Genomic DNA, 17651 nt, shown 5'->3' with positions numbered 1-17651 from the left:
GTCTGCGTTCAATTCCCAACTCTGCCAAGGAAATCTGCAAGTTGACTCTGGGCCAATCACTCATTTTCAGCCTAACCTAACTCACAGCATGATTTTGGTTAGGATAAAATGAGGGAGCAGAAAACAACCTAAGGTACTTTGTGTCTATGCTGGGGACAAAGGTCAAGTATGATGTTTGTGACAAAGTTTTGGATGCAGTTTGGCATAAAGGATGGTTGCCCTTGCCATTAGTTCATCCAGTATAACTGTGGGTCTTTGGGCAGGAGGCAGAACTGCTCATTCAGTAGTCAGACTATCATTAAATATGGTGAATGGAGCTAGCAGGGCAGAGAACCTAGTCCTAAACAACATAATTATTAATCCAAAAGGTCTGCTTCCTCCATAAAATGTGTTGACAGCGTTGGACAAAAATTCCGCTTTTATAATAATCTAGTGATACGGCCCATTGTGGGGAAAATACAATGGGCGCTAGGAATTTGCTGTGGGTGTGTTGTGGCCTGGGAGGGCCAGGCTGGGGAGGGAAGGGAAAGATAAACAGGATTTCACATTTTATAATAAATTGTATTCCAAATATTTTAGCTGAGAACTGAACACAACTTAACCAATACCAGTTCAAAAGTTATACATTACAGGCCTGATTTAGCATAAAAACTCCTGATGATAATGTCTGGTAAGGTAGGTGATAAGGTTGAAGATCCTACAACACTAGAAATATTTGCATGGTTTCTCTCATGAGTAAAGTCATTGATGCAAAACATGGCTTAGTGTTTTTATGGTTTATCCTGTGGTGAATTCTTGGGTGTAATTTAAGTTATGTCCTATGAGGTTAGTTCATATGTAGTACAGTGTGGGTTCGTTGATGTGTGGCACGCTGTGAACTCCAAGCAAAGCTTTTTCCACACTCTAGGCATTCATACGGTTTCTCCCCAGTGTGGATTCGTTGATGTTTAGTAAGTTGTGAATTACAAGAAAAGCTCTTTGCACAATCCAAGCATTTATATGGTTTCTCTCTAGTGTGGATAAGTTGGTGGGTAGTAAGCTGTGAGCTCTGAGCAAATGTCTTTCCACACTCCAGGCATTTATATGGTTTCTCCCCAGTGTGGATACGTTGATGAGCAGTAAGGTCTGAACTCCAAGCAAAGCTCTTTCCACACTCCAAGCATTTATATGGTTTCTCCCCAGTGTGAATTCGTTGATGAGCAGTAAGGTGTGAACTCTGAGCAAAGTTCTTTCCACATTCCAAACATTTATATGGTTTCTCTCCAGTGTGGATACGTTGATGGGCAGTAAGGTCTGAACTCCATGTAAAACTCTTTCCACACACCAAGCATTTATATGGTTTCTCCCCAGTGTGGATTCGTCGATGGGCAGTAACGTGTGAACGCTCAGTAAAGCTCTTTCCGCAATCTAAGCATTTATATGGTCTCTCCCCAGTGTGGATACGTTGATGTTTAGTAAGATGCGAACTACAAGCAAAACTCTTTTCACAATCCAAGCATTTATATGCTTTCTCCCCTGTGTGGATTCGTCGATGGGCAGTAAGGTGTGAGCTCTGAGCAAAGTTCTTTCCACACTCCAAGCATTTATATGGTTTCTCCCCAGTGTGGATATGTTGATGGGCAATAAGGTGTGAACTCTGAGCAAAGTTCTTTCCACACGCCAAACATTTATATGGTTTCTCCACAGTAGTAATTCTTTGGCGTGCATTAAAGACCTCAGACTGAGCAACTTGAGGCACAGAGTATTTGTTCCCGTTCTTCTGTTTTGTTCCAGTATATTTTTTCTGCTGGTCTCTATCAAGTAGTTGGTGTCGTGGTACTCCCTGTGACCTGCTGTGGAGACCATCAGCATCTATAATGAAAAGAAAGCAGTGGTATGACTTTCAAGGAAAAGTTGAATGAAGAAGAAGAAGGCTGCAGATTTAACCCTCTTTAAATATGGAGGCCCAAGTGGCAGCCACCACCAGATCAGCCTTCTATCATCTACGGCTGATAAGGCAGTTGGTCCCCTACCTCGAACGCAGTGACTTGGCGACCGTGGTCCATGCCACAGTCACCTCAAGATTGGATTACTGCAATGCCCTCTACATGGGGCTGTCCTTGTCTCAAACCTGGAAGCTTCAATTAGTGTAGAACGCAGCAGCTAGGTTGTTAATGGGCCTTCCTATACGGGAACACATTCAGCCTGTGCTGAAAGTGCTGCACTGGTTGCCTATAGCATACCGGGTCCGTTTCAAGGTATTGGTTCTCACCTTTCAGGCCCTATATGGCCAGGGGCCTGCATACCTGAGGGACCGTCTTTCCTCACATGTTCCCTGGAAAGCACTTTGGTCTGGTTCGCAAAATCTACTTACAATCCCCGGCCCTAAGGACACCAGGCTCATAACAACTAGAGCCAGAGCCTTCTCTGTAGTGGCTCCACGCTGGTGGAATGAGTTGCCGGAAGAGGTCAGGGCCCTGCGGGAGCTAATACAGTTCCGCATGGCCTGTAAGACGGCACTCTTCCACCAGGCATTTGTGAACTAGGTTCCTGGCCACTACAGCTTAAATGCAACATATGAACCACCATCAACAATCTGCTGTACAGCAGCTGCAGAGAGGACAACTAAGATCTGTTGTACAGAGAATTACAAATTTGGAAATGGTTAAGATCATAGCACCAAAATTTTTATGTATTTATGTTTATTTTATTCTGTTTTATGGTTTTAATGTTATGCTATTATGTTTATTCATGCATGCGCATGTCTGTGTGAGCCGTCCTGAGCCCGCCTCGGCGAGGAGGGCAGGATATAAGCGGAACAAAATAATAATAAAAAAATAATATCCCACCCTTCTCTCTGAATCAGAGACTCAGAGCGGCTTACAATGTCCTATATCTTCGCCTCCCACAACAGACACCCTGTGAGGTGGGTGGGACTGAGAGGGCTCTCACAGCAGCTGCCCTAACTCCTGCAAGAGCTATGGCTAACCCGTCAATTCCAGCAGCTATACGTGGAGGAGTGGGGAATCAAACCTGGTTCTCTCAGATAAGAGTCCACACACTTAACCACTACACCAAACTGGCTCTCTGAAGTCAAGAAGGCTATTAACTTCTCTTGATAATGACAGGACAGGAATCACTTGATCACTTGAAGGGGAAACAAATCCTGCCCTGTATTAATCAACTGCTATTCTTCCTTATAGGGTAGTTCTATCAGAGACAAGGTGGATCAATTGAACTTCCTTGTATAGAAACAGTATCCCTCTAAAATTGGACGCTTTGGATCTCCTCTTAGTGTTGCCAATCCCCAGCTTGGGGCAGGGGATCCCCCAGTTTGGAGGCCCTCCCCCCACTTTAGGGTCATCAGAAAGGGGAGGGGGAGGGAAATGTCCTCTGGGCATTGCTGTTTTTTGAGGTAAAGGCACCAAATTTGCAGCATGGCATCCAATGTCTGCCCTCAAAAGACTCTCCAAGTTTCAAAAAGATTGGACCGAGAGGCTATGCTCTTCTCGTTGCCCTGGCTTTTTAAATCAGGGGTGGGGAAACTTTTTTCTGCCAAGGGCCATTTGGATATTTATAACATCATTTGCAGGCCATACAAAATTATCAGCTTAGAAAACAGTGCTGTCAAGGTAGAATGATTCAGGCTGGCAAAATTAATGCAAATATTTGTTTTTCTATTTGCAGTCATGTGGGAGGAGCTTAATTTGGCACACACCCACCCTGACCCACCACCCTAGACAAATGCCTAGGTCCAGGGCTTTTTTTGGTAGAAAAAGCCCAGCAGGAACTCATTAGCATATTAGGCCACATCCCCTAATATTAGCATATTAGGTCACACACTCATTAGCATATTAGGCCACACCATCTGGGATAATCAAGTGCAAATGGAACTGGTGGTAGCTGGGTAATAAAGGAAAATAAAGAAAGGGGGAAGAAAGGAGAACAAAGGGAAATAAAGTAATGGGGGAAGAAAGCTGAAATAAATGGGGGGAAGAAATGGAAATAAAGGGGAGAAGAAAGGGAAATAAAGAAATGGGGGATTAAAATGGGAATAAAGGGAAATAACGAAAGGTGGGGAAGAAATGGAAAGAGATGGAAATAAAGAAATGGGGGAAAGAAAGGGTAATAAAGGAGAAGAAAAGGGAATAAAAGGAAATTAATTGGGAGAAGAAAGAGAAACAAAAGGAAATAAAGGGGAATTAAGGGAAATAAAGAAATGGGGAGAAGAAATAGAAAGAAAGGGAAATAAAGAAATGAGGGGAAAACCTACCTGAACTGTGACAGTAACTTTTCCAGGCCCGCAGCAATCCTGGCTGGCCAGCCAGGCCCCAGGGAGGCCACTGCGTGGCTGGGCCCCATGATCCCTGCTGGCCAGCCAATTCCCGGGGAAGCTGCTGCACAGTGCGGCTGCGCCTCACAATCCTCACTGGCCAGCCGGGCCCCAGGGAGGCCACCATGTGGCTCGGCCCAGCAATCCCCAAGGGCCAAACCAAGTGGTCTCGAGGGCCATTTACAGCCCTCGGAATGGACCCCCACCCCTGTTTTAAATGGATAAATTAGGCAGTAACTAGGATTTTATGCTACTGCTTTGATTTTTGAGCCAACTTGAATAGATCCATGGAGAGAAAGGATGTTAAGTAAATTAGTGTGTAATAAAGTTGGCCACTGTATGAACATTTCTTGCCAGTATGAGGTACAAACAAGCCAGAATTTTGTTCCTTGGTTTAACTCACAGTTGAGATAATTTTACTGACCATTTTTGGGCTGCTGCTGATTCAGCCCAAGAGGAACTGAACCAGTTTCCACCACAGAAGTAAACAGATACCTGCTGATCTCTCTGTTTCTTCTGCTTCTTGGATGCATGGGCCTCCTTCTTCTTCCACTAGGGAAATGGAATCAGATTTGGGAACCAGAAGTCTTCCTTATGGAGAAAGGAGAAGACCAGTGACTTACAGATTTTCCAACTTGAAGAGACATTCAGAGTTTTAAAACAGGCTGCCTGAACCCAAGCTACTTATACTGGCAAAAAGGATAAACCAATTTTTTAACTCCTGAAAGATGCATGCGATGGGAAGGGAGGGGGCTACTGCTTGGATCCAGAAGGATCTGTCTGGTGGTCCTGATAGCAACCAAAAGTGGAGAAGAAGGGAGGAGGGAAGTTCAGCACAGGAAAGGGAAACCCTAACCTACACATTGTCCTCAATGGGCAGTTAGGGGATGAGCCCTCCTCCTCTGTTTCTTTTCATTGATGAAGCAATATTTTAGCTTATGTGCAAATATTTAGGGACTCCAGTAAGGATGCAGAAGCCCATCCTTTGCCAATGTCTGCACTGACACCATTCTCCTCCTGAGAGTCTCTACTGGAAGACCCCTGCCACAGTCCTTATTGGTGGCATGGGAAGGGTCATCATGTTGTAGTTAACTTATGGCAGCCCTGAAGGGTTGTCAAGGCAAGAGAAGGAAAGAGGTGGTTGGCCATAGCTTGCCTCTGCATAGCAACCCTGGACTTTCCTTGGTGAATTCCCATCCATGGACTAACCAGGAGTGACCTTGCTTAACTTCTGAACTGAAGAGGTCCAGGGCTTTTTTTTGTAGCAGGAACTCATTTTCCACCCACCCCTGATGTAGCCAATCCTCCAAGAGCTTACAGTAGGCCCTGTAATAAGAGCCCTGTAAGCTCTTGAAGGATTGGCTACTGTCGCACCCTGGGCACCTCTCCCGGTCTCCCGGTGCCACCGTCGCCCCTCCCGGGCACTCTGGGGCGTTCCCCGGAGGTCTCAGAAACGGGTGGGAGCCAGGTTACTTCACCACAGGCCCCCACTCCCCTCCTGGCTGTGCTGCGGCTCCTGTCCCTCTCTCGCGCGAGGCAGCCTCAATAAGCACCGGCCAGCTTCCTCCCCGACCTCCTGCCTCCCTTCCCTTTATCCTCCCACCCCAATCCTCCCCCTTCCTGTGTTCCGCCCTTCTCTGGCTCCTCCCCCCCTTCCAAGCCCCAGATGCCCAGGAGAGGCGAGCCGGGGCTGGGCTGCCTGGGCGTGCCTCGGGCGTCCTGGACCTCTGCAGCGCGCTGGGGTGTGGCGTCTCTTGCCGCCACGGGTCAGGCGGCTCTCCTCCTCTCTGCCCAGCGCTGGGCTTAGCTTCTCCCTCCTGCTCCCCGATGTCTCGCTCCGGCCAGGCTCCTCAGACCCGGAGACGGGCTCGTCGGCTGTGAGGCGTTGCTCAGGCGGCTGTTGGCACCCCGTCAGCCCAGGTGAGGGGTGGGGCCGCCACGGGGGCTTGGGAAGGTGTCGGAGGCTCTTGGGGCGGCGCCGGGGGCCGGGAATGGCTGGCAGGCGCCGGGGGGTCCCCCTCGCGCAATCCTCGCCCGGGCTGGGCGGGACAGCTACGTAAGAGGAGTGTGGCCTAATATGCATAGGAGTTCCTGCTACAAAAAAAAAAAAAAAGCCCTGAGGAGATCAGACTAGCCCAGGCCATCTGGGTCAGATCTGGGGTCCTTCTTGGAGGGAAGGACTTCCACTTTCAGCATATATGAATCAAGAGAAAGGAGAGCCTTACCCAGAGAGGCCGCATTCTGCCAGTTCTCCTCCGTGACTTCTCGGTGAAGCCTTCGTTGATCTGTATCCAGCAGAGCCCACTCCTCCTCAGTGAAATGAACATACACCTCCTCTAAGGTCACCAGACCCTGATAAGAGAAAAAAACCAAACCCCTCTATCTTCAAAGATAATATAAATAATCTTTCCCTTCCAAGGGTAATCCAAAAGGTCTTTAAGGCACAGGGTGTTTTTACATTGACAGTTTGTGACTATCACCGCATTGTAAACTCACTTTTTACATTACTTGATGTTCTTACAACTGTTTTGCATTGTTGCTGCCCAAAGCATCTACATTTGTTTCGGTGAGATGGGTTCTGGTGCTGCTGCTGCAACATTTTTCTCGAAACTAGTTTTGATCCAGTCATTTCTCTACAGGCATTTCAAACTCGTAGACGTTTTCATGTGTTTTAAAAGACTCCTCCAAAAGCCACAAGGTGCAGTAATTTGCATGAGAACCGACAGCACTTGAAATTTTTACATATCATTGCTTGCCTCATCTTGTAATTTAAATTTGTATTGTTTTTGCAGTGTTGACACAATTTCTAAGCAATCGTCTACATTTAACTAAGCACTGGTATTCCGGCTGCCCTCTGATCAGAGCCCCCCCCCTCCCCCAATTGAAACGCTTTCAGCAGGCAATATAAAAGTTTGGCTACGCAAGATGAGCAGAGTAAGTCCACAAATGTAAAAGGAAAATAATTAAAGTGGAATGGTGGCAGGTGATCTGAAGACTCTAAAACTCTGGATCAAACTGAATGTAAAAACACCCACCGACATTTTAATTTTGCACCTCCATTTTAATTTTGTATCCAATGGGCAGCACAGATAACAGTTGAGGGAAAGAGAGAGAAAGAGATTTTCCTTGACCAAAGGAGGGTGAGGAGAGGTAGCAAGGGGCATGATCCAGAGTTCCACACTGACCTGATCAAGCTGCACGAAAGATGCTTTCTCTCTGCCACAAAGAGATGGCAACAAATGTACAGCAGTGGCATCACCTGGAAGGATAAGAAAGCAAATGGAAGGCATTCTATACTTTCCAAGTTCTTTACATCTTGGTTTCTTGAGAGGGGTGAGGGAATAAGATTCTCCCTGTCTTGGATCATAACCGGAACTATCCTTACATCCTTATTTTGGAGAGTTTTTTACTTCCACAATTTTCCAGTCAGTCAGTATTCAGTATTCATAACATCAAACATCATATGGCCAACATAAGATCAAAACATCTCTTAAGGCCATCTTACATTTATAAAACTCAGAAAACTAAAAATCTATTTGATAATTCCCAACATTTCCACTTTCTAATTACTACAGTACAAAATTTTGCTACCACATAAGATGTAGGTTTCTGCATATCTTCTAAAAGATATTTCCAGAGTACTTCAGCCCTAAAATTCATATAATACTTCAGTGGTAGTTTTTTACTTCCACATTTTTTACATTAGTGATAAAGTTATTATATATGAAATTGTGGTCTGTTTGTCCAGTGGTACAAAATTCACTGAATTACAGTGTATGAGTTTTGTAACTCTTTTTATTGGTCCAACATACTATTTTCCCAGTTGTTAACATTAATCACCACCATTTGCGTTCGAAGGCAACTTAGTTCTTCAATTCATTAACTTAATTTGTCCAATTATCTTGCAGCGCTTTTAAAATGATTCTACATTTTTACTTTCCCAAACTGAATTTCTAAATCTGGAGTGGAGCATCTTTTGAGGGGATCAAGAAATGGTTTCCTTTTATTGCATTTGTTACAGCAAGTGACATTCAGCCACACAAGCCAGAATTTCTTGATCTTCTTTACTTATAATTTTTTGTTTATTTCTTCTTATTCTTCTCCTTCTTCTCTGTGCTGGTCGTGTTCTACACTTTATGGTGATTTGGAAATATTCTACATACAACGTATTTATTCAAATATATATTCACTTCAATGCCTTAATATAATTTTCTTCTTTCAAGTACTATATGTTATATTGATTGGTAGATTTTTTGATACAAAATTACTTTTATAATTTTATTTCTACATAAATTCTGACCTCACTCCATGAAAAGATATAATTTTCATACTTAGTCAAGTGTTGGAACAATCTGCTTTTTACACGCTGCTTTAATTCTGCCTATATCTGTATACCTACACAGTTTTATATGTCTTATTTTTTGATATTTTACTATATGTAAGTATTTGTGCTTTTCTTATCGTTTTTCTGTAAATATATATATATATATATATATATATATATATATATATATATACACACACACACATATATTTATTCCAAAAAACTAATAAAATGTTGATTATGAAAGAAAGCCCACCTACAGACAGGAAACCATCTAATGAAGGGGTGTCAAACATGTGGCCCGGGGGCCAAATCAGGCCCTCAGAGGGCTCCCATCAGGCCCCCACGCATCTGGCTCTTGTCTTTCCTCCTTCCTTTCTCTTGATTCCTTCTACATCTCAGTTTACTTTACAAGGCTTGCTCAATTGCACAGGAGCTACAGAGCAAAACCTCTATTTTCTCCATTGGTTTAGGCTCCTCCCCCTCCTGGTCCCCTGGGGAAGGAAGGAAAGAGCCAGAGCTTCCTTTGCCCAGTTCCCTGGATCCCACGGGAGAAATACAAAGAACGCACCTTTAAGACCAACAAGTGCTAATGTTTTAAGCATATTTTAAGTTTTAAAAAAAACATTTTTACTCATGTTTGTCTGGGTCCTTTGAAAGTTTATCTCTGCTACCTAATCTTAAATAGGTAAGCACATGGCCCGGCCCAACCCGATATGGCCCGGCCCAACAAGGTCTCATCTGGTGTCGAATCTTAAGCAATTTGGAGAAGTGGTAGGTATGAAGATTAATTACCAGAAAACAAACTTTCTATCAAAAATATGACTGATCAAATTAAGAGCTTTCAACAAGAATCAGGATTTGCATATGAGAACAGAGTCAAATATTTGGGTATTCAACTTACTAATAAAGTAAGTACCTTATATAAAGAGAATTATGAAAAATTAATTAAGGAAATAAAAAAAGATTTGGAAACATGGAAAGACTTGATTATTTCGTTGATGGGAAGAATAGCAACAATTAAAATGAACGTACTGCCCAGGATGCTTTTTCTTTTCCAAACTGTGTTACCAAAAGTGTTCTTTCAAGAGCTAAATAAACTAACTACTAGTTTTATTTGGCAGAACAAAAAATCAAGAATCAAGCTGAAAGCGCTTCAAGACTCCAAAGAAAGGGCAGGATTTGCCCTTTCTGACTGACAATTATACTATAAAGCCTGTGTACTAACATGGGTGAGATACTTGATACTATTAAAAAATAGAAGATTATTAACATAAGAGGGACATGATCTTGTTAAGGGATGGCATTCGTACCTGTGGTACCAGAAAACAGATACTCAAAAACGCTTCAACACTCATTTAATTAGAAGGTCTCTTAGGTCAGGTGTGGTCCAGGTTAAAACCAAAAGTTTACAACAAGGTCCCTAAGTGGGTCTCACCAACTGAAGTTTTTATTCAACCAACACTACTGTCATCAAATATGATACATATGAAGAACTGTTAAAGACTAATGACGAACTGAAAACACAAGAAGAGTTATTGACCTACAATGTTACTCTTGATTGGTGGACCAGGCTTCAGCTAGAGTCAAGATATGCTAGAGACAAAGTAACAGGATTTATTATTGATCAACAAGGTTTTGAGGAAATTATTTTGGGTCCACACCAACATCTAATAAAGAAAATTTATTCAATGCTTTTTGTCCATCTGGCATTGGTAAAATCCTCAGCACTGAGGATTGTTGGGTCAATTCTCTACTTTTTTCATACAAAGGGTGGACGCTTGATAGATCCAGCGCTAAAATTATTTAAAAGCAAGGTTCTACCACATCTCTTGTATGGTGTCAAAATATGGGGGTGGAATGAGAACGTTTTATCCAGTCTGGAGGTAATCCAGAATCAGTTCCTAAGACGAATTCTTGCTCTTCCTAGGGGCTCTCCTGCTGCCTTGATGAGGGCTGAAACAGGATTCCCTTCCATAAGAGCACAGGTACACCTAGCTATAATAAAACATTGGGGGCAAAGTAAATCCCCTCATCATACTTCCCTTAATTACCATGCATTTAATTTTCTACTATCAAAAGATCACAGGCATTCTAGATACCTCAACAACGTTATCCAGAGTTATTCTATCCCTGATGATCTCCTAGGGGCCCAAAATGACAATTCTCAACTTAGGGAATGGATATTTTTTTTCCCTAAAGTAGCCTCCTGGTTCAGACTAATCAAACCTGATCATCTGAGATCCCCATACCTGGTTAATATCTCCAGATTCAACATAAGAACATCCTTCAAAGCTCTCCGCTTTCGGACTATGCAAACAACTCTGTTAACTGGTCAATATTCCCACATCCCAACAGAACAATGTTTTTGCATTTGTGGTTCACCTATGATAGAGGACCTCCCCCATTATATTCTATCCTGTCCACTCTACAATTAAATTTAATTGTAGAGTGGACAGGATTAAATTTCTCTCTGGAGTACTAATCTCAGAATTAAATTTCTCTCTGGAGTACTACTCTCCTTAAAGGCACATTCAGAAACTGAAAAGATTATATTTCTGTTATCTGACAATGATGCTCATGTCCTATAGAGTCTCTCTGTTTGCCCTTGCAGCTAAGAAGATAAGAGCAAAAGCAATTTCAAATGCTGTAACTTCTTGAAGTTGGCCTTTCTGGGGAACTTTTAAGGTGTTAATTTGAAACTTTATTGTTCGGGTTCTGTTTTGTCTTGCAACAGCCAATGGCTATATACAATAAATTTTTGACTGACTGACTGACAATGCTTCTTCAGATGAAGCTGCAAGATGAAGAAGTGAAAGATACTATGATAAAGTGGGCGCAAAATCTGGGCCATAATATTGAAATAGGGTGTGGGAAACATTGTGGAAATCACATATAAAACTTACCAGAGCTATTACCTTTAAAGAAAATCTTTATAAAATGTTTTATAGATGGTATATAACGCCTGATAAACTGTCTAAAATGTATTCTACTGTATCTAACAAGTGTTAGATGGAAATGTATCCCATGTTCGCACGTTTTATCATGTGTGGTAGACATGTGGGGTGATGAAAAAGTACTGGATTATGGTACATGAGATGTTACAAAAGATACTGAAAATTCATATACATTTTAAATCGGAACTTTTCTTATTGAGTATTCTACCGATGGACCTTTCGAGACAGGACAAACATTTGATGATACATATTATTACTGCAGCAAGACTTTTGATAGCACAAACCTCATCATGTATCTATAGGCCGCCGGTTTTTACTCTATCTTGTTTTTACTAAATTATGGTTTAATGGTATTTTAATTGTTTAAACTGAAATTGTTTTAATTATTGTGTTGTAAGCCGCCCTGAGACACCTAGGTGAGAAGGGCGGGGTATAAATCTTAATATAAATAAATAAATAAATCATGAAACATCATGAAACTCCGAAGAAGCAGGACTTGATTCATAAAATATTAGAGGCAGCTGAAACAGATGCCCTTGCACTTCGTCTTAAGGGTAGACTAATACGAGATGAAGAGAACCCTTGGAAACCCTTTTATGAATGGTTGAAGACACAATTTTGACTCTTATATGACACATACTTGTAATTCCTCAATTTGGACACTTTAGTGTTGATATTAGCAAACTATTAGATATAATACAAAGATTGCAACTTTTATAGACCATGAGAAACATTTGTAAATGAATGATGCAGAGTTTATATCGAAATAATGTTACTTCCCTTTCCCCTTCCCCTTTCTGTATTTCCTTGTCCTAAAATATATATAAACACAAGGTCTCATTTGTGTCAGATCCGGCCCTCATAACAAATGAGTTTGACACCCCTGATCTAGTGGGAGCAACACACTTTCCAATCTTACCCAGAAAAGTGGCTCCATGGTGAAGTTCCTGCATGACCTTCTCCTGTGCCTGAAAAAGAAGTGGGAATCCCAGAAACAGGAGACTGATGATAAAAGAAAGAAGAAACAGACTGGTGGGGGGGTCTAAAAAAGCTGGGGTAATCCCTGTGGATTTCAAGAGTACCTGTGTTCATGTTCAGTGCCTCCCCTCCCCATGTACCTAGATGAGTCCCTCTCACCTGCTGGTCCTGATTCTTGTCCTCTGCCTGGCTGAGGAGGAAGCCTTCTGCCAGGGCCACTGCCTGGGAACTGGTCTCCGGCCCGCATTCCCTCACCCAGCTCTCTATCTCTGGAGGCAGGATGGCCAGGAACTGCTCCAGAATTACCAGGTCCAGCATCTCCTTCTTGCTGTGCCTCTTTGGCTTCAGCCACTGGCAGCAAAGATGGTGGAGTTGGCTGCAAACCTCTCGGGGTCCCTTTGCCTCTTGGTACTGGAATTGCCTGAACTGCTGGCGCTGCAAATCTGGAGAAAAGACATCGTCTTCCCAGAGCTCCCTTCTGCTCCCAGCCTCGGTGGCATCAGGGGCAGGTGATTCCATCTCTCCCCTCATCCTTCCTTGCTCTCCAAGCAGCCTCTTCCAGGACTTGTGAATCGTCCGTCTTGTCTGCTAGATTCTTCTGTTAAGGCACATGCCAGATCTATGACCTTCTGCAAAGACAAATATGTTTTTATTTTTTGATGAGTATGTGTGTATAAGCTTTTTTTTGTAGCAGGAACTCCTTTGCATATTAGGCCACACACCCCTGATGTAGCCAATCCTCCTGGAGCCTACAGTAGACCCTGTACTAAGAGCCCTGTCAGCTCTTGGAGGATTGGCTACATCAGGGGGGCAGGGCCTAATATGCAAAGGAGCTCCTGCGACAAAAAAGCCCTCTACACACACACACACACATACACTCACAAACACAGAGTGATAAAAAAAAACTGATAAAAGGCAGTACTTCTTCACCCAAAGGGTGTTTAATAAATGGAATTCACTGCCACAGGAGGTGGTGGCAGCTACAAGCATAGACAGCTTCAAGAGGGGATTGGATAAACATCTGGAGCAGAGGTTCATAAGTGGCTATTAGCCGCAGCATATTGATGGAACTGAATGGGGCAGCCGCCCTGAGTCCACTTGCGGAGAGGGCGGGATATAAATGTAAAGTAATAAATAATAAATAAATAATAAATAATAATAATGCTCTGTATTCTTGTTTTGGGGGGGCACAGTGGGAGGGCTTTTAGTGTCCTGGCCCCACAGGTGGACCTCCTGATGGCGCCTGGGTTTTTTGGCCACTGGGTGGCACAGAGTGTTGGACTGGATGGGCCATTGGCCTGATCCAACATGGCTTTTCTTATGTTCTTAGTGATGCCAAGCACCCTCATTTGATTAAAAAGGTTAACTTGAACACTGTAAGGCCTGTTTTGAGCTTGGAGGTGTCTATCATAGAATCATAGAGTTGGAAGGGACCTCTAGGGTCATCTAGTCCAACCCCCTGCACAATGCAGGAAACTCACAAACACTTCCTTCTGAATTCACAGGATCTTTATTGCTGTCAGATGGCCATCTAGCCTCTGTTTAAAAACCTCCAAGGAAGGAGATTGTGATTTCAGTGCTCATTACCACCAGCATTATTCAAGGCTGGATAATGGAATGTGAAAATTGGGTATGTCGTGAGAACCTGTGCTTAAGTGGATTGTGTGATGGGAGGGGGGAATTAGGAGCAGAAAGTAGCATCTTCTCCCTAAGAGGCGGAGGACATCTTGGGTGTTTCCCACCATCCAATCAGGGAGGCAGGAATCTTAAAAAACTTCCCCTTTCTGTGGCTGTGGGAACCACCCTCCTTCCAGTTTATTTCCTGCCTCGACAGGGAGTAGCAGCATTTAGGCTAGGTTCCTATCCTTTCAATACTTTGCTATCTATTAAAAAAAAAAAAGATATCTTCTTCCTCCTTCTTACCCTGCCTTTTTGCCTTCTATCAACTAACTTCTCCAGCCTCTTTTTCTATCCTTTCCATTCCCCCTTCAGACTCCTCTGCCTTGCCTCCCCCCCCCCCGCTCTTCACCAACGCTTCAAAGAGTGGCGCGGCGGCCGCGCGAAGAAAAACTCAAGCCGCGGCAGCAGAGGAGAGGGAGAATGACGTGTCGGCCAAAAGACGCCTTCATGGACGACGGCCTGGTTCCCGACGCGTGGCGCGGAATTGAGAGGCCATCCTCCGGAGCCGGCATGACCTCTGGGCTTGCTTCGGCTACCGGCAACGTGCCCTGTAGGGGCAAGACCTTGAAGGGCGGACGCAGGCGGCACTGGTCTTCCCCAGCTGCGGAGGAGGCTTCCTTGTCAGGGCTCTTCCCCGGCACCAGCAGCCATCTTGGGGAGTGCAAAAAGGCGCGAAACGGGGACAGCCAGCAGCCCTGCAGCCTCCAGATGCAGGAACATCCCGATGCCAACCTCCAGGCGGGAGACTTCATCGGAGATGACAACCGGCCTGCACTGGAAGCCACTCAGACCTGCCAGCCCCAAACGGGCTTGGGTAACGTACCCTTAATGGGACCTTCCTTTCTTTCTGAGTTTTTTGAGTCTATAAGACAGACTGTTGGGGCAGCAGTCAGGGCAACTGCCCATAGGAGGCTGGGGTCCCCCAGGTCCAGTTCCTCCTCCAGGTCACCTTCTCCCAAGAGACCCAGAGGTAGTTCCAGCCACTCTAGGGCCCCAAAGACATCACTGGTCTGTGACCGGATGGAGAGTGAAAGATCTTTTTCTGAGGCTCACTCTGAGGATCCCTATGGGGGAGATCGGGAGGAGGGCGAATTCCTGTCTGATGAGGAGATAGAGGACGTTACAGTTCCAGAACCCTCATCACGCTTCTTCAAGGCAGAAGAGTTCCAACCTCTCCTGGCCAAAGTGCTGTCTGCCCTTGACCTCCAAGTATCCCCTGAGGAACAGGAGTCTTCCAACCCACTAACCAACCCCAAAAATAAACCCAAGGGGAACACGGAGTTTTTTCCCAGATTCAGATCCTCTGACAAGGTTTTTCCTTTTCCGGAGTTCTCCAAGCGCCAGTTAAAGTCTGAATGGGCCAAGCCCAGTGCCAACAGACAGGTGCCCAATTCTATCAAGAAGCTATATGAGTTACCTTCCTTTGCTAACAATATGCTACAGGTACCATTGGTGGATGCCCCAATCGCAGCCTTGCAGTCACATGGCCTGTTAGCTGAGGACGGCCACGGCTCTGTGCGAGACAACTGGGACAAAAAGACAGACCTGGCTTTGAAAAGGAGCCATGAAGCTACGGCTCTGGCCATCAAGGCAGCTGCGGCCAACTCTATAGTCTCCAGAGCAGCGATCGTCTGGATAAGACGGCTAACTCAACTATTACCAGACACGGATAAAAGGATCCTGGAAGGCACCAACAGACTCCTTAGGGCCTCCAAATTCTCAGCGGACGCCTCTCTGGATGCTCTTACGATTGCGATGGCGTCAAACACCGTAGCGAGGAGGGCCTATGGCTTTGGGCCTGGTCGGCAGACGTTCATTTGAAGTCAATTGTTTCAGCTTACCCCTTTCAAGGAGAAAAGCTATTTGGAGACGCCCTGGATAAGATCCTGGTGGAGACACGGGATAAGAAGAAGGCCATGCCCAAGTACCTGAGACGTTCCGACAAAAGAGGTTTCGGGTCTAGTTCCTTTCGTGCCTCCGCCAGCTTCTCCAAACCTAAACAGGACTTTAGAAGATCAACCTGGGGACAGCCCAGACAGAGTTTCCGAAAGGGCTTCTCCAACTCCCGATTCCAAAGAAATCAGCCAGATAGGTCCGACAAATTCGAGAAGGGACCCAAGCCCAATAAAGCATGACTGGGACTCCATCCCAGTGGGGGGCCGGCTACTACATTTCCAGCAGATGTGGGCAGCCTCGAGGGTCGATGTTTGGACTTTGGAAATTGTTTCGTGGGGCTACCCCATAGAGTTCAAAAGAATACCTCGGGATCGTTTCATTGTATCTCCTCTTCGCTCAAACCCAGAGCGAAGGGACATCACCTTCAAAGCAATTCATCATCTGCTAGAAATTGCGGCAATAGAGTCAGTCCCTCCATTACAGAGATGTCAAGGTGTCTATTCCATCTTCTTCACAGTGCCCAAGAAGAACGGGGACTGGAGAGCAATTCTAGACCTGAAATTTCTGAACCGACGTATCAGGCTCCGCCACTTCAGGATGGAGTCCATCAAGTCGATAACGGAAGCCTTGCACCATCAGGACTACATGTCATCTCTGGACCTAACAGAGGCCTATCTTTACATTCCAATCCTCCCGGCACATCGCAAATTTCTTCGTTTCTGTGTGAACGGGGCCCACTACCAATTCAGGGCCCTACCGTTTGGTCTTGCAACGGCACCACGGGTGTTCACCAAGGTGTTGGTGAACCTCATAGCAATCCTCAGACAGAGGGGGATACATGTACACCCTTATCTCGACGACCTGCTGATAAGATCTTTGTCGAGAAAGAGCGCGGAGCAGGACATTCTATGCACCATATCTTGCCTTCAGCAACACGGGTTCATAATCAATGTTCCCAAGAGCCATTTGCGCCCATCCCAGAGACTACAACACCTGGGCATGATCATCGACATGAACCTGAACTCTGTTTTTCTCCCAAGAGACAAGATACTGAGGACCAAGACGTTAGTGCGTCAGGTAGTGCGGGAGTCATCGTCGTCTCTCCAGACCTTGGCAAGGCTTATGGGTCTTCTGATTTCAAATCTCGAGGCGCTTCAGTGGGGACGTTTTCACACCAGACAACTTCAGATGTTCCTACGCCCTTTTCAAACCCAGATCATGGAGAAACGCTCCATGTCTCTGACGGTTCCCAAGACGGTCAAGGAGAGTCTCCTGTGGTGGACAAAGGATCACAACCTGCATCAGGGGAGAACATACCTTGTAGAGAAAGAAATACAGCTGTTCTCGGATGCCAGCCTATCAGGATGGGGGGCGACCCTCAGCGAGATCCTCACCCAGGGCCAGTGGACGACCAAGGAGGCAAACCTCCCTATCAACCTTTTGGAACTCCGGGCCATTTGTTTGGCTCTTCTATATTTTCAGGACCAGGTGGCTGGGAAGCACG

At 44.9% G+C, this 17651-nt stretch overlaps 3 protein-coding genes across 3 annotated transcripts in view; 1 reads left to right on the top strand and 2 right to left on the bottom strand.

The window, feature by feature from the left end:
* Positions 1–17651, top strand: part of LOC132571225 (zinc finger protein 709-like) — a 1224940-nt gene that overhangs the window by 930715 nt on the left and 276574 nt on the right. The window lies entirely within an intron of this gene.
* LOC132571257 (zinc finger protein 883-like) overlaps positions 1–17651 on the bottom strand; it is a 259231-nt gene that overhangs the window by 15200 nt on the left and 226380 nt on the right. The window lies entirely within an intron of this gene.
* LOC132571283 (zinc finger protein 383-like) lies at positions 541–13200 on the bottom strand. The gene is made up of 6 exons (XM_060238049.1): positions 12731–13200; positions 12513–12561; positions 7498–7571; positions 6538–6664; positions 4808–4903; positions 541–1851 (listed from the first exon to the last, which is right to left on the bottom strand). The coding sequence occupies exons 1-6, from the start codon at positions 13100–13102 to the stop codon at positions 827–829; spliced, it is 1743 nt and encodes a 580-aa protein (XP_060094032.1). The 5' UTR covers positions 13103–13200; the 3' UTR covers positions 541–826.

Source organism: Heteronotia binoei, chromosome 5 (genome assembly GCF_032191835.1).
Source record: "Heteronotia binoei isolate CCM8104 ecotype False Entrance Well chromosome 5, APGP_CSIRO_Hbin_v1, whole genome shotgun sequence".
Taxonomy (NCBI): Eukaryota; Metazoa; Chordata; class Lepidosauria; order Squamata; family Gekkonidae; genus Heteronotia; species Heteronotia binoei.
The sequence above is the reverse complement of the archived record's forward strand: the minus strand, read 5'-3'. Positions and strand labels throughout refer to the sequence as shown.

Coding starts and splice junctions, on each gene's coding strand:
- LOC132571283 (XM_060238049.1), bottom strand. CDS start 13,102: ATGAGGGGAGAGATGGAATCACCTGCCCCTGATGCCACCGAGGCTGGG. Junction 12,562..12,730: donor ACAAGAATCAGGACCAGCAG/GTGAGAGGGACT, acceptor CTTCTTTTTCAG/GCACAGGAGAAGGTCATGCA. Junction 7,572..12,512: donor CCATGGAGCCACTTTTCTGG/GTAAGATTGGAA, acceptor TTATCCTTCCAG/GTGATGCCACTGCTGTACAT.